Here is a 17,318-nt window from a genome sequence, read left to right as displayed (position 1 = left end):
ATGCATTCAAGAGCGAGCTGGATAGAGCTCTTAAGGATAGCGGAGTCAGGGGGTATGGGGAGAAGGCAGGAACGGGGTACTGATTGAAAATGATCAGCCATGATCACATTGAATGGCGGTGCTGGCTCGAAGGGCCGAATGGCCTCCTCCTGCGTCTATTGTCTATGATTGAATGGCAGAGACGATCCGATGGGCCAAATGGCCTGATTGTACTCCTATAACTTGTGAACTTGTGAGGGGGAGACAGGAGGTGAAGAATAATCCCAGAGCAGCCACATGTAGAGTTTTGCATTTTATTTACAGAATCAGGATGGATTGAAGAATCGACCTCGAAGCACCACAACGGACCCAGTTACCAGTGAAGGGTCCCTCCGTTAGGTTCACACTGGGGAAAGGTCATCGCCCGCTGGTCGGTCTCCTTCAGGCACCGGGCACCATCATCTCTCAGCAAGGCAGTCCCGACGAGGAATGTCGACCGCCATCCTGGGTCTCGGTCACTCCCTGTGCTAGTCACAGAGTGATACAGCGTGGAAACAGGCCCAACTTGCCCACACCGGCCAACATGTCCCATCTACACGAGTCCCACCTGCCTGCATTTAGCCCACATCCCTCCAAACAATACAATACATCTTTATTGTCATTGTACAGGGGTACAACGAGATTGAGAACCTGTCCTATCCATGTAACCCGTCCAACTGTTTCTCAACTACCCTGCCTCAACTTCCCCCTCCGGCAGCTCATTCCATACACCCGCCACCACTTTGTGTGAAAAGGTGACCTACCCATCAGATTCCTATTAAATCGTTTCCCCTTCTCCTAATGTTAACGGGAATCCTCCCTCCAAGGACTCCAGTAACAGAGGCACCACTGCCTTTGCAGCAATGAGTCCCGGAGCTGAATCAGCCCCTCTCACGACCTGAAACTCGGACTGTATAAAGCATTATGATTCTACCCAATTGTTCATTTTTAAAATGACGCCTCGGTTGCGAGGGACAAAGTTTAAAGGAGATCGCACAGAGGGTGGTGTATGGAAGGAGCTGCCAGAGGATGCGGTTGAGGCAGGGACTATCGCACATGGATAGGAAAGGTTTAGAGGGATATGGGCCAAATGCGGGGAAGGACCAGCTGAGATGGACCTGGATAGAGTGGATGTGGAAGAGCCTAGGATTAGAGGGCGCAGCCTCACAATGAAAGGACACCCTTGTTCGGGATGGGCGAGTTGGGCCGAAGGGCCCGTTTCCGTGCTGTACGACTCCATGACTCCATGATAATGACTGCAGCATCTCCAACACACCCCCCCCCCCTCCCCGCGGTGAAGATCCCTCTCCAGCTTGTAGATTCAAGGGCAAGACACTGATCTACGAGTGTGTGAGTTCAGCCTAGAGTAGGAACACTTCACTGAATTTTCTACGTGACGCGTTTGTTTTTGGCCAAGGCAGCAGGTCGGAGTGTAAAATTAGTTTAGTTTGGAGATACAGCGTGGAAACAGGCAACACGGCCCACCGAGTCCGCGTCAGCCATCGATAACTCAGTCACACTTGTTTAGTTTAGAGATACAGCGCAGAAACAGGCCCTTCGGCCCACCGAGTCTGCGTCGACCAGCGACCCCCGCACATTAACACTATCCTACACACACTAGGGACAATTTACACCGAAGCCAATAAAACTGAAAACCTGTACGTCTTTGGAGTGTGGGAGGAAACCAGAACAGCCGGGAAAAAACCCACGTGGGTCGCAGGACGAACGTGCAAACTGTGTGCAGACGGCACCTGTAGTCGGGATCGAACCCGGGCCTCAGGCACTTTGAGGCAGCGACTTCACCGCAGTGAAAATAGTTCAATCTTTACGGCGTGGTGTTGAAAACGGCTGGCGAAGGATTCTTCCCGGCGAGGCAGGGAGGGAGAGGATCTGGCGGTGGACCGGGGCTGGAATCTCTCGCACCCGCATGTGCCACCCTCACCAGAAGAGATGGACGGTCAGCCAGTAGCTAACGAAGGGCTGAAAGGCAGCGAGGGCCAGCGTGACGTACATCCGCAGCCGGTTCTTGGAGCTGTGGCTGGTGGCTGCCCCCGTCGAGGACAGCACCTTCATTCGTAACGAGCGGACCTGTGGGCAGAGACGAAACATAAACAAACAAACATAGGAAACAGGTGCGGGTCGGTGCCCACTCGGCGGGCCACAGCGCCCGTTTCCGCGCTGTACCTCTAAACTAAATAAACTAAGCCTGGCGGGTCAGGCATCTCTGGAGAACAGGAATAAGGCTGAGGCCCTTCGACAGAAATCTTCTAGACAACGTAGAAAATAGATGCAGGAGTAGGCCAATCGGCCCTTCAAGCCAGCACCGCCATTCAATGTGATCATGGCTGATCATTCTCAATCAGTACCCCGTGCCTGCCTTCTCCCCAAATCCCTTGATTCCGTTAGCCCTAAGAGCTAAATCTAGCTCTCTCTTTGAAAACATCCAGTGAATCGGCCTCCAATGCCTTCTGTGGCAGAGAATTCCACAGATTCACAACTCTCTGGGTAAAAAAGGTTTTCCTCATGTCAATCCTAAATTGCCTGCCCCTTATTCTTAAACTCAGATGTGGACTCCCCGAACATCGGGAACATTTTTCCTGCATCTAGCCTGTCCAATCCCTTAAGAATTTTATATGTTTCTATAAGATCCCCTCTCATCCTTCTAAATTCCAGTGAATACAAGCCCAGTTGACCCATTCTTTCATGTCAGTCCCGCTATCCCTGGAATAAACCTGGTGAACCTACGCTGCACGCCCTCAATAGAAAGAATGTCCTTCCTCAAATTAGGCGACCAAAACTGCACTCAATACTCCAGGTGCGGTCTCACTAGGGCCCTGTACAACTGCAGTAGGACGAAAGGGAGTTGAGATGGCGCTGACCGTGGCCTTCTGGATTAGTGAGGGCTTCAAAGGTTACATGGAGGAGAATGGGGTTGAGAGGGAAAGACAGATCAGCCACGATCGAAGAATGGCAGAGTAGGCTCGATGGGCCGAACGGCCCAATTCTCCCCCTATGACATGAACGTATAATCAGCACGTTCGGGTTACTTCACAAGATCTACGCCATTATTCAGGCCCATCTAGTCCTCTCCACCGTTCAATCATGGTTGATCTCTGCCTCCCAATCCCATCTTCCTACCTTCTCCCCATAATCCTTGACACCCGATCTCACCAAGAATTTGTCTATCTCTGCCTCAAAAATATCCACTGTGGCAATGAGTCCCACGGATTAAATACCCTCTGACTAAAGTTCCTCCTCCCCTCCTTTCGAAAAGAGCGCCCTTTAATTCTGAGGCTGTGCCCTCTGGTCCTAGACTCTCCCACCAGTGGAAACATCCTCTCCACATCCACTCTATCCAGGCCTTTCATTATTCGGTAAGTTTCAATGAGGTCCCCCCTTCAACCTTCTAAACTCCAGCGAGTACAGGCCCAGTGCTGTCAAGCGCTCATCATCTGCTAACCCACTCACTCCTGGAATCAATCTTGTGAACCTCCTCCAGACTCTCCAGAGCCAGCATATCCTTCCTCAAATATGGGGCCCACATTTGCTCACAGTACTCCAAATGTAGCCTGACCAGTGCCTTATAGAGCAGCATTACGTTTGCTTTGGTATTCCAGTCGTCTTGATACAAATGATTGAATTTATTGAATTTGGCTTTTATTGGCCTTCCAGATTAGTGAGGGCTTCGAAAGTTACAGGGAGGAGAATGGGGTTGAGAGGGAAAGACAGATCAGCCACGATTGAAGAATGGCAGAGTAGTCCCGATGGGCCGAATGGACCAATTCTCCCCCTGTGACTTATGAAATAATCCGCACTTGTACAGGTTACTTCTCAATTACTGTTGAAAATTTTCCATTAAACTGTAGTTTGTGGTTTTATTCCTGAACTTTTTGTTTGGGAAAGTTTAATTTATTTTCGAGATACAGTGTGGAAACAGGCCCTTCGGCCCACCGAGTCCACCCTGACCAACATGCCATACAGTGCCAGGCAGAAATTTGAGCGCATTATCCCGAAGATAGGAATTAAAAACTTCGGAAGTAATGAGAGTAATGCGTCATTCTAAAACATGGAAACCAAGCACTCGTTAAACAGGAGATGCCTGTACACTGAGGAATTTGTTTAGCCTGCTATCCAGGTAAATCGGTGGATTTCTAATTTGATAATTTAATTGCTACACTACCTCTCTTGCCCTACAAGATGTTTCACATGCGAGACAAGAGTTGGAGCAAGCAGGAATACAAGCAAGGCAGTCACTTACTAAGAAGAACATGATGGCACAAGATGTCCAGGCTAGTGCCAGGTAATAGCCATCTCGCCCAAATAACAAGCCGCTTAGAATGGTGAATATAATCCTGCAAGAAAGAAACAGGCTGTTACACACCAGTCACAGGAAACCAATGTCTATGGGGATAAAGGTGACACCAGAACATGACGACAGGGTTGAGGGTCGGCGTCATTGAGCCCCCGGTGGGAGGGGAGGGGGTCTGCTGCCACATGCAGCGGCAGGCAAACGATAGGACTGTTCGGTGAACTTTTGAAACATAGAAAGTTGGTGCAGGAGTCGGCCATTCAAGCTAGCACCGCCATTCAATATGATCATGGCTGATCGTCCAGAATCAGTACCCCGTTCCTGCTTTCTCCCAATATCCCCTGATTTCGTTAGCCGTAAGAGCTCTATCTAATTCTCTCCTGAACACATCCAGTGAATTGGCCTCCACTGCCTTCTGTGGCAGAGAATTCCAGATTCACAACTCTCTGGCTGATAAAAGTTTTTCCTCATCTTTTGTAACTTTTGTTGGCGCCAGAAACGTGGTGACACTTGTGTACTGCCTAGGTGAGGTCTGTTATACGATTAGTTTAGCTTAGAGATACAGTGCGTAAACCGATCCTTCGGCCCATCGAGTCCGCACCGACCAGTGATCCCCGCACACTAACACTACCCTGCACACACTAGGGACAATTTACATTTATAGCAAGCCAATTAACCTACAAACCTGCACGTCTCTGGAGTGAGGGAGGAAACCGAAGATCTCGGAGAAAACCCACGCGGGTCACGGGGAGAACGTACAAACTCCGTACAGACAACACCCGTAGTCGGGATCGAACCTGGGTCTTCCCGCGGTTGCATGGGTTTTCTCCGAGATCTTCGGTTTTCTCCCACACTCCAAAGATGTACAGGTATGCAGGTTAATTGGCTTGGTGTATGTGTAAATTGTCCTTAGCGTGTGTAGGGTTGTGTTAATGTGCGGGAATCGCTGGACGGCACGGACTCGATGGGCCGAAAGGCCTGCTTCCGCGCTGTATCTCTAAACTTTGCTGGCTTTACTTTGCATGAAACCTTATTCCCTTATCATGTATCATTTGCACTGTAAATGGATTGATTGTAATCATGTATTGTCTTTCTGCTGTGTAGGGAAGAACTGCAGATGCTGGTTTAAATCGAAGATAGACACAAAGTGCTGGAGTAACTCAGCGGGACAGGCAGCATCTCTGGAGAGAAGGAATGGGTGATGCTTCGGGTCGAGACCCTTCTTCACATTGCTGACTGGTTAGCACGCAAAAAATGCTTTTCACTGTCCCTTAGTACACGTGACAATAAACTAAACTGAAGGCGCAGAAGACAGCTGGAAGAGGTGGGGCAGGGGAAAACCTGGCAGGTGGATCCAGGATGTGGAGGGATTTTTGAAAGGTAGAGTGTTGTTCGAAACATGGAAAGATTAGATAACAAAGAAAATTAGTGAGGGAATGGGAATTCTCTTTTTAATCTATTTATTAATTTATTTATTTATCTATTTTTTTTTAGAGATACAGCGCGGAAACAGGCCCTTCGGCCCACCGAGTCCACGCCGCCCAGCGATCCCCGCACACTAACATTATCCTACACACACTAGGGACAATTTTAACATTTTACCCAGCCAATTAACCTACAAACCTGCACGTCTTTGGAGTGTGGGAGGAAACCGAAAATCTCGGAGAAAACCCACGCAGTTCACGGGGAGAACGTACAAACTCCGTACAGACGGCGCCCGTAGTCAGGATCGAACCTGAGTCTCCGGCGCTGCATTCGCTGTAAGGCAGCAACTTTACTGCCGCGCCACCGTGACGCCTGCTTAGGAAATATCCAACACTAGGGGGCATAGTTACAAGGTGAGAGGGTGAAAGTTTAATGATGTACAGGGACAAGTTTTCGTTTTACACAGAGGGTGGTGGGTGCCTGGAACACGCTGCCAGGAGTGGTGGTGGAGGCAGATACGATAGTGGCTGTTTAAGAGGCTTTTAGGCAGGCACGTGGAATAGAGGGATATGGAACATGTACAGGCTTCCATCGAATCCACCGATTCCGCGCCAACCAGTGATCACCCTATACACTACACACAGGGGACAGTTTACAGTTTATATTGAAGCCAATTAACCTACAAACCTGTATGAGTTTGGAGTGTGGGAGGAAGCTGGAGCACCCGGAGAAAGCCTACGCCGTCACACAGCGAGAATGTACAAACTCCGTACAGTCAGGACCTGTTAGTCAGGATCGAACCTGGGTCTCTGGGTCTCTGGCGCTGTGAGGCAGCAACTCTACTGCTGCGCCACCGTGCCTCCCTCTATCCAGGCAGACGAGATCAGTTTGGCGTCGTGTTAGACGCAAACACTGTGGGCAGAAGGGCCCGTTCCTGTGCTGTACTGTTCTCTGTTGCATGACTCGACAGGCCAAATGGCTTCCAAGCACGTCACAGACAAGCATGGAAATATAACACGACTTGAGGACATTTGCTGCAATACCCAAAGTATCTAAAACTGGGAGTCACAGTTCCACCAGAAGAGGTCTCCCTTTTCCATTTGCAGTTCCTTGTACAACCAATATAGCTATTGGGCAACGTGTAGGAAAGAACTGCGGATGCTGGTTTAAACTGAAGACAGACACAAAAAGCTGAAGTAACTCAGCGGGACGGGCAGTTTTTCCTGGGAGAAGGTATGGGTGACATTTCAGGTCGAGACCCTTTTTCAGACTTAAAATCATGTGACTTTCAGTCTGAAGAAGGGTCTCGAACCAAAACGTCACCCATTCCTTCTCTCCAGAGATGCTGCCTGTCCCATTGAGTTACTCCAGCTTTTTGTACCTATTGGGTGAGATGGGTCCCGATCTGAAATGTCACCCATCCTTTTTTTCCTCCTGAGATGTTGCCTGAGCCGCTGAGTTCCTCCAGCACTTTGTGTATCTACCTATTCCTCTTCATTCACAAAATGCTGGAGTAACTCAGCAGGTCAGGCAGCATCTCGGGAGAGAAGGAATGGGTGACGTTTCGGGTCGAGACCCTTCTTCAGTCTGAAGAAGGGTCTCGACCCGAAACATCACCCATTCCTTCTCTCCCGACATGCTGCCTGACCTGCTGAGTTACTCCAGCATTTAGTGAATATATACCTTTGATTTGTACCAGCATCTGCAGTTATCTCCTTATACTACCTATTCCTCTTATTCGGCACAGCGAGGTTATAGCTTCCGTATCTGGTGTGGTTATATCCCTGCACACTACCTTCACTTCGCCACTTCACACCAACATGCCCCCCATGTGCAGGAGTATTCACAACGCTCCCTGGTACTCACCCTACATACTTGTACCCACTGTAAGCAATAAGGTCAAAGGTGGTGAGGTCTGTGTGCACTGATATCAGGTAGAGGGCAAGGACAAGGGCCAGGACTTCAATGATAATCCACACCAGGGCAGTGCTGGCACACATGCCCAACACCTCTGGAGAGAACCTGAAACACAAATAGTCAAACCCTAGCAACAGAGGCAGATAAACACACACGGCATTCAAAGCGTTCACTCCTCACAAACAGATTCCTAATGGACTAAGCCCCCTCCATTCACTCCCATTAGTGTGGCATAGTGGCACAGCGGTAGAGTTGCTGCCTTACAACGCCGGAGACCCGGGTCCGATTCCGACTACAGGTGCCGTCTGTATGGAGTTTGTACGTTCTCCCCGTGACCTGCAGGTATATAGGTTAATTGGCTTGGTATGTCAGCACAGATTCGGTGGGCCGAAGGGCCTGTTTCCACGCTATATTTCCAAACTAAACATTGGACAGAATTCTAATGGACCAAACTTTCCTATCAAATCCCATTTGGATGGAATCCCATCGGATCCAATCCCATTGGACAGGATCCCAATGGATCATGCTCTCCCCATTGGACCAAGCTCTCCCCATTCAATCCCATTGGACGGAATCCCACTGGATCCAGTCCTCATTCAATCCCAATGGATCACGCTCTCCCCATTAGACCAAGCTCTCCCCATTCAATCCCATTGGACAGAATCCCAATGGATCCAGTCCTCATTCAATCCCATTGGACAGAATCCCAATGGATCCAGTCCTCATTCAATCCCATTGGGCAGAATACCAATGGATCCAGTCCTCATTCAATCCCATTGGACAGAATCCCAATGGATCCAGTCCTCATTCACTCCCTTTGGGCAGAATCCCAATGTACCAAACCCTGTCCATTCACTCCCATTGAACGAGGATGTTGCCAGCACACGAGGGCCTGAGCTACAGGGAGAGGTTGTACAGGCTACCACTCTATTCCTTGGAGCGCAGGAGGATGAGATGGTGATCCTAAAGGGGTGTACAAAATCACGAGAGGAACACAGACACCATCATACAGATACTGTCGGACCCACAGATTTCCTCCAGCACTCCGTGTTTTGCTCAGGGCTCCAGCGTCTGCAGTAACCCTCAAGTTAGGAAAAGGGGACGTACAACGAGATCTGGGTGTCCTAGTGCATCAGTCACTGAAAGGAAGCATGCAGGTACAGCAGGCAGTGAAGAAAGCCAATGGAATGTTGGCCTTCATAACAAGAGGAGTTGAGTATAGGAGCAAAGAGGTCCTTCTGCAGTTGTACAGGGCCCTGGTGAGACCGCACCTGGAGTACTGTGTGCAGTTGTACAGGGCTCTAGTGAAACCGCACCTGGAGTACTGTGTGCAGTTTTGGTCTCCAAATTTGAGGTTAATTCCCGGAATGGCGGGACTGTCATATGTTGAAGGACTGGAGAGGCTAGGCTTATATACACTGGAATTTAGAACGATGAGAGGGGATCTTATCGAAACATATAAGATTATTAAGGGGTTGGACACGATAGAGGCAGGAAACATGTTCCCAATGTTGGGGGAGTCCAGAACCAGGGGCCACAGTTTAAGAATAAGGGGTAGGCCATTTAGAACTGAGATGAGGAAAAACTTTTTCAGTCAGAGAGGTGTGAATCTGTGGAATTCTCTGCCTCAGAAGGCAGTGGAGGCCAAGTCTCTGAATGCATTCAAGAGAGAACTAGATAGAGCTGTTAAGGATAGCGGAGTCAGGGGGTATGGGGAGAGGGCAGGAACGGGGTACCGATTGAGAATGATCAGCCATGATCACATTGAATGGCGGTGCTGGCTCGAAGGGCCGAATGGCCTCCTCCTGCACCCATTGTCTATTGTCTAACCCCGTGTGCCCTGGTCGTGATCACATCCAACAGCTAGTAGCCCGCCGCCACACAGGGATACTGACCTCTTTTGGATGCCCAGGGCCACGCCAGCCAGCAGAATGTAGGTGATGAACGCCATGGCTGCAACAACAGAAAGCCAAGGACACAATCAGTTTCTGCCGGATAAACACACATGCACCGCCATTTACTCAATCATTCAGCTCGCCACATCTCAGGAGTCTAGTGTTTGATCATAAGGTCATGTGATAGCAGCAGAATTAGGCATGTCTATTCAAACATGGCTGATCTATCTCTCCCTCCTAACCCCATTTTCCTGCTTTCTCCGCATAGCCCCTGACACCCGCACTAATCAAGAATCCATCTATCTCTGCCTTAAAAACATCCATTGATGGCCTCCATGGTCTTCTTTGGCAAAGAATTCCACAGATCCACCACCCTCTGACTAAAGAGATTCCTCCTCATCTCCTTCCTAAAGGAACGTCCTTTAATTCAGAGGCTGTGACCTCCAGTCCTAGACTCTCCAATCGGTGGAAACATCCTCCCCACCTACACTCTATCCAGGGCTTTCATCGTTGGATAATCGTCGTGCGTACTGAAAACGGAACAGTAAAAGTCTTACTTGCAGCGGCATAACAGGCCTGTAAACATAGTCAAGTCAAGTCAAGTCAATTTTATTTGTATAGCACATTTAAAAACAACCCAAGTTGACCAAAGTGCTGCACATCTGATTAGGAAAAAAAAAAGAAACATACAGTGGCAGGCAGCCAAACACAACGGCGCGGCCATCTTGAACAAAATGTTTAACTAAAGCATACTCAATAAAGAATTTAAAAGGACACATTTAGTGCAAGATTAAGTCGGGATAACATAGAAGTAATGTGAAAGGATGATTAATGGTCAGTGGGTCATAGAGTCACAACTTGCCCAGCCCGGCCAACATGTCCCAGCTACACTAGTCCCTCCTGCCTGCGTTTGGCCCATATTCCTCCAAACCTGTCCTAACCATGTACCTGTGTAACGGTTTAGTTTAGAGATATAAAGTGGAAACTGGCCCTTCGGCCCACCGAGTCCGCACCGATCAGCGATCCCCGCACACTAACACTACCCTACTCACACTAGGGACAATTTTTACGTTTATACCAAGCCAATTAACCGACAAATCTATACGTCTTTGAAGCGTGGGAGAAAACCGCAGTTCACGGAGAAAACCCACGTACCTTCACGGTGAGAAGGTACAAACTCCGTACAGACAAGCACCCGTAGCCAGGATCGAACTCGGGTCACTGGCGATGGAGGCGAGCAACTTTATCGCTGCAAATGCATTTCTTAAACGTTGTGACAGTACTTTCCTCAACTACCTCCTCCGGCAGCTAGTTCCACACTCACCACCCTCTGTGTGAACAAGTCACCGCTCAGATTTCTATTAAATCTTTTCCCCTTCACCTTAAACCTATGACCTCTGAAAATAGGTGTGGATTCGTCCACTAGCATGGACTCGGTGGGCCGAAGGGCCTGCTTCAATGCTGTGTCTCTAAAGCTAATAAAAAGCACACTCGCAGTGCTGAAGCAGCCACTTGACCTATCAAACCGATGCCAGCAGGTGAGACATCATAACCAGGGCTGTGATTCTGTCCTCTCAAGAAGAGGCATGAGATCGCACAAAACATCGGACGAGTTCTCCCTAGTGCTGCAGGCCAATATTTATTACTCCAGATTCAGGGACATTTTCTTCCCAGCTGTTATCGGGCAAGTGGAGCGGCACGGTGGCGCAGCGGTAGAGATGCTGCCTTACAGCGTCGGAGACCCGGGTTCGATCCAGACCATGGATGCTGTCTGTACGGAGCTTGCACGTCCCTAGTGTGTGTAAGATAGTGTTAATGTGCGGGGATCGCTAGTCAGTGCGGACTCGGTGGGCTGAAGGGCCAGTTTCCGCACTGTATCTCTCAACTAAACTAAACCATCCCATCACCAACTAGTGAGCGGTTGGAGACCCTCGGACTATCTTTTACCGGACTTTACCTTGCACTCAATATTATATACTCTTTATCCTGTAACTGTACACTGAGGACGGCTCGATTTAATCATGTATAGTCTATTCGCTGACTGGATAGCACGCAACAAAAAAAAGCTTTTCATTGTACTTTGGTACACGTGACAATGAACTACTAAACTAACCTACTTAACCAACACTTCAGAAATCCCAGCGATATTCCCCCTGATGTGGAGCAAGAGGCGTGCGCGCGGACAGGGCGTGACATTTCAGAGCCATACAGTGTGGAAACAGGCCCATCGGCCCAACGTGCCCACACCGACCAACATGTCGCCTCTACGCTTGTACCACCTGCTTGCTTTTGGCCCATATCCGAATAAACCTGCCATGTCCGTATACCCGACTAAACGTTTCTTAAACGCTGCAATATTGTCGACCTCCACTACCTCCACCGGCAACTCGTTCCTTTGTGTAAAAAAGTTACCCCTCAGGTTCCTATTACATCTTTCCCCCCTCACCTTACACCCATGTCCTCTCTTTCCCGATTCCCCTACTCTGGACAAGAGACTTCATCTACCCAATCTATTCCTCTCATGATTTTGTACGCCTCTATAAGATCACCCTTCATCCTCCTGCGCTCCAAGGAATAGGGTCCCAGCCTGCTCAACCTCTCCCTGTAGCCCACACGCTCGAGTCCTGGCAACATCCTCCTAAATCCTCTCTGCATTGTTTCCAGCTTGACAACATCTTTCCAATCAGTGTCCAGAACTGAACACAATGCTCTAAACACGGCCTCACCAACATCTTATATAGTGCACCAACGGCCCTGTAACTAAAGGCACGGTGTCGCAGCGGTAAAGTTGCTACCTTACAGCGCCAGAGACCCGAGTTCCAACCTGAATACGGGTGCTTGTCTCTACGGAGTTTGTACGTTCTCCCCATGACCTGCGTGGGCTTTCTCCGAGTTCCTCTCATAGAAACATAGACAATAGGTGCAGGAGTAGGCCATTCGGCCCTTCGAGCCTGCACCGCCATTCAATATGATCATGGCTGATCATCCAGCTCATTATCCTGTACCTGCCTTCTCTCCATACCCCCTGATCCCTTTAGCCACAAGGGCCACATCTAACCCCCTCTTAAATATAGCCAATGAACTGGCCTCAACTACCTTCTGTGGCAGAGAATTCCACAGATTCACCACTCTGTGTGAAAAAAAACGTTCTCATCCCGGTTCTAAAAGACTTCCCTCTTATCCTTAAACTGTGACCCCTTGTTCTGGACTTCCCCAACATCGGGAACAATCTTCCTGCATCTAGCCTGTCCAACCCCTTAAGAATTGTGTAAGTTTCTATAAGATCGCCCCTCAATCTTCTAAATTCCAGCGAGTACAAGCCTAGTCTATCCAGTCTTTCTTCATATGAAAGTCCTGCCATCCCAGGGATCAATCTGGTTGAAAGTCCTGCCATCCCAGGAATCAATCAATTTACCTACAGCCTTAGTTTTGGTAAATTTGTAAATTGTCGTGTGTGTGTGTGTGACAGTGTTGGTCTGCATGGATGGCAGGATCGGTGGGCTGAAGGGCCTGTTTCCGTGTTACTTCTCTACACTAAAGTGTATCAAGACACCCCAACTTTGCAGTAATACTTCATTCACAGTGTGAGGTGCTGCGACACACAATGGACAATTGCCGAGTAACGGCGAGCTGTGCACTCACTTGGAATATAGAGGTCTGGAGCGTTAGCGTGGAAGTCCTCTCGTGGGGTCAAGCGCGTGTCCGCGTGGTACCCAAGCTCCCAGTTCTAAAGGCAAGACAGAATGCTTTTGAAAACCAGACTCAAGCTTCAAGGGCATGTTAACATTACAACTGAGAGTTGCTGGGGCAGGGGAGCCACTCCCTCAATACCGGGGAACATTAGGAGCATTCCCACTGCTGCAGAGACCAACGCTACCCAACTGCTTATGCACAGTGGATGGCTGAAAGGCTGAATGGACAGAGACATGATAGGCTGAATGGCCTAATTCTGCTCCTATAACTTATGAACTCTATCTGTTTGAGAGAGAACGGGGAGAGAGAGCGAACTGGGGAGAGAGAGCGAACGGGGGTCAGAGAGCGAACGGGGGTCAGAGAGCGAACGGGGAGAGAGAGAGAATGCGAGAGAGCATGAGAGAGAGGGAGAACGCGAGAGAACACCGGAGAGAGAGAGAATGCGAGAGAGCACCGGAGAGAGAGAGAACGCGAAAGAGCACCGGAGGGAGAGGGAGAACGCGAGAGCACCGGAGAGAGAGAGAGAGAACGCGAGAGCGAACCGGAGAAGGAACACGAGAGAGCACCGGAAAGAGAGAGAGAAAGCGAGAGCGCACCAGAGAGAGAGAACGCGAGAGAGGACCGGAGAGAGAGAGAACGCGAGAGAGCGCTGGAGAGAGAGAGAGAGAGAGAACGCGAGAGAGCACCGGAGAGAGAGAGAGAACACGAGAGAGCACCGGAGAGAGAGAACGCGAGAGAGCACCGGAGAGAGAGAGAGAGAAGGCGAGAGAGCTCCGTAGAGAGTGAGAACGCGAGAGAGCACCGGAGAGAGAGAACGCGAGAGAGCACCGGAGAGAGAGAACGCGAGAGAGCACCGGAGAGAGAGAACGCGAGAGAGCACCGGAGAGAGAGAACGCGAGAGAGCACCGGAGAGAGAACGCGAGAGAGCACCGGAGAGAGAGAGAGAACGCGAGAGAGCTCCGTAGAGAGAGAGAACACGAGAGAGCACCGGAGAGAGAGAACGCGAGAGAGCACCGGAGAGAGAGAACGCGAGAGAGCACCAGAGAGAGAGAACGCGAGAGGGCACCGGAGAGAGAGAGAGAACGCGAGAGGGCACCGGAGAGAGAGAGAACGCGAGAGAGCACCGGAGAGAGAGAGAGAGAGAGAACGCGAGAGAGCACCGGAGAGAGAGCACCGGAGAGAGAGAGCGAACGCGAGAGGGCACCGGAGAGAGAGAGAGAACGCGAGAGAGCACCGGAGAGAGAGAGAGAGAATGCGAGAGAGCACCGGAGAGAGAAAACGCGAGAGAGCACCGGAGAGAGAGAGAGAGAGAGAGAGAGAGAGAGAGAGAGAGAGAGAGAGAACGAGAGAGAGAGAGAGAGAGAGAGAGAACACGAGTGAGCACCGTAGAGAACGCGAGAGGGCACCGAAGAGAACGCGAGAGAGCACGTGAGAGAGCAAAACTTTGAACCGGTCGGGTTGTGAACGGTTGTCGGGAACAGAAACCTGTTGTACCTTGGAGACCATCTGTTATTTTCGGTCTGTTCCATGTTCAACTTTTCCCATCTAGAGCGCCAGCTCTGTATATTTGTCGGTAACTAATCCACAAACAGACCCCTTCACCCTCCCATTTCTCCCCCAAGACCAGCGCCCACTTTCTGCTCCCACCTCTTCTCCCTCACTCCCCTCCCCTGAACCTTTCTCCCCTTCCCCTCTACCCGCATTTGTTTCAAAAGGCCACACAATACGCAACTTTTCCACGTTTGAGCTTCACAATTCACAACTCTTTATCCTTTTCAGGCTCGCCCGGTTTAGGTTCAGGCAACAGTCTTTTCATCTCTGGGTAGGAAGCAACTGCAGATGCTGGTTTAAACCGAAGACAGACACAAAAAGCTGGAGTAACTCAGCGGGACGGGCAGCATCTCTGGAGAGAAGGAATGGGTGATGTTTCGGGTTGAGACCCTTCTTCAGACTGACCTTCTTCATCTCTGACCTTTGTCCAACAATGTGCCTTTCAAAGAATCCCTTTGCTTATGTTTACCTAGTACCGCCATGCTTTACGCTACTAATTCTCCTGCGTCCCTCTGTAATCAGTCTGAAGGGGCGCGACCCAAAACGCCACCTCTCCACGTTCCACAGGCACGCTGCCTGACCCGCTGAGTTTCTCCAGCACTTTGGTAGAAGCCAGCACCTGCAGTCACTTGCGATTACACCCGGCACTGTACCTGATGGGTGTACGGGAAGATTAGCAGCCGCAGCTTCTTGGCGACGTATCTGGTGTCGACAGTGAAGAAATACTTCAGCTTGTTGACGGACACGAACCTGTTTAACTGTCGGAGGAGAGAAAGAACAGCGCATTAATCCACACTGAGCAGACATGGAGATTTGATGGGATTAGCGTCTGGCAGAGAAATGACGGGATTATTAAAAAAGCCGTTTGCTGTTTGAGCATGGGTCTGCTGAGCATACTGACAAGGAATAGCTTATGAACTCAAAGTTACAACTAGACAATACTGTGAACAATAATCCCTTCAAAGGGATTCAAAGGTGCTACCAATTTTTAGACTTTATCTTTGGAGATAAAGTGCAGAAACAGGCTTTTCGGCCCGAGTCCGCGCCGACCAGTGATCACCCCGTACACGAGCACTATCCTACACACGAGGGACAATTTACAATTTTACCAATGCCAATTAACCTACAAAACTCCAACAGCCCGACCGCGGGAGAAGACGGCAGGGGAAGAGAAAAAGACATTCTGGCCTTCCATCACAGTGAGGAGGTGACTGGAGGAGACTCACTGTGATGGATGTTTCTTTTGTTTGGTGTTGGTTTAAGATTGTATGTGTTATTGCATATTTTTATTGCTTATTTTTATTGGTCTTATTGTTGAACTGCGGGTAATTTTTCATTTCACTGCACATTTATGTGTATTGTATGTGACAAATAAATTGACTATTAACTATTGAACCTGCACATCTGTGGAGCGCAGGAGGAAACCGGTGCACCCAAAGGAAACACGCAGGTCACAGGGAGAACATACAAACTCTGTACAGACAGCACCTGTACTCAGGATCGAACCCGGGTCTCTGCAACAGCTCTACTGCTGCGCCACCATGCCTGCGCAGTACTGTGATATTAATCCCTTTCATGGTACGAAAGTGCCACCAACTGATAGGAACCTAGACAGTACTGTGATCAATAATCCCCTCAGTGGTACGAAGGTGCCACCAACTGATAAGAACCCAGACAGAATGTGTAGGAAGGAACTGCAGAGGCTGGTTTAAACCAAAGGTAGACACAAAATGCTGGAGTAACTCAGTGGGTCAGGCAGCATCTCTGGATAGATGTAGGAAACGTCACCTACTCTTTTTCTCCAGAGACGCTGCCTGACCTGCCGAGTTACTCCATGATTTTGTCTATATCTTCAGAACCTGGACAGTACTGCGAACAGTAATCCCTTCAATGGTACGAAGGTGCGATCAATTGCTAAGAACCTAGACAGTACTGTGAGGAATAATCAATTTCAATTCTACAAAGGTGCTATATACATTTTGGTCACCCTACATAGACAAGGAAGCCTGTTTTTCAGCAGTGTCTTCTGCCTGAATAATATAATAATGATAATAATAATAATATATTCCTTTATTCGTCCCACACCGGGCAAATTTACATGTAGTTAGTTGAAGTCCTGTGTCTTTTTACGTAGTTAGTTGAATGTCCTGTTGAATGTCTGCTAGTTAAATTCAGTCTTTAGTCTTTTAGTTGTATTTCCATATGTTCTCATTTTGTTAGTTATGATATGTTCAATTTTTAGTTAAGATTTTCTCGACCTGAAACGTCACCCGTTCCTTCTCTCCAGAGATGCTGCCTGTCCCGCTGGGTTACTCCAGCTTTTTGTGTCTACCTTCAGTTTAAACCAGCATCTGCAGTTCCTTCCTGCACATACTGTCTAGGTTCTTATCAGTTGGTAGCACCTTCGTACCCGGGCTGGGGTTATTGATCGCAGTACTGTCTAGGTTCTTAACAATCGGGCTTGTTTATTCCATCCTCTGCAGATTTTTAAATGTTTTGATCCAATGCCA

The 17,318-nt window shown here is 49.2% G+C and overlaps 1 protein-coding gene across 3 annotated transcripts in view; it reads right to left on the bottom strand.

The window, feature by feature from the left end:
• Positions 1–290: 290 nt before the first annotated feature.
• yif1a (Yip1 interacting factor homolog A (S. cerevisiae)) overlaps positions 291–17,318 on the bottom strand; it is a 41,508-nt gene continuing 24,480 nt past the window's right edge. For all 3 annotated transcript variants that reach the window (XM_078428229.1, XM_078428228.1, XM_078428227.1), the window contains 6 exons: positions 15,462–15,566; positions 13,207–13,291; positions 9,565–9,622; positions 7,619–7,774; positions 4,277–4,370; positions 291–2,106 (listed from right to left, as the gene is read on the bottom strand). In XM_078428229.1, the coding sequence (XP_078284355.1) occupies positions 1,957–2,106; positions 4,277–4,370; positions 7,619–7,774; positions 9,565–9,622; positions 13,207–13,291; positions 15,462–15,566 (648 nt within the window). In that variant the 3' untranslated portion in view covers positions 291–1,956. The remainder of the gene's footprint in view (positions 2,107–4,276; positions 4,371–7,618; positions 7,775–9,564; positions 9,623–13,206; positions 13,292–15,461; positions 15,567–17,318) is intronic.

The sequence above is a fragment of the Rhinoraja longicauda genome, chromosome 34, assembly GCF_053455715.1.
Source record: "Rhinoraja longicauda isolate Sanriku21f chromosome 34, sRhiLon1.1, whole genome shotgun sequence".
In the NCBI taxonomy this organism is placed as follows: Eukaryota; Metazoa; Chordata; class Chondrichthyes; order Rajiformes; family Arhynchobatidae; genus Rhinoraja; species Rhinoraja longicauda.
This window is presented reverse-complemented; position numbering and strand designations above follow the sequence as displayed.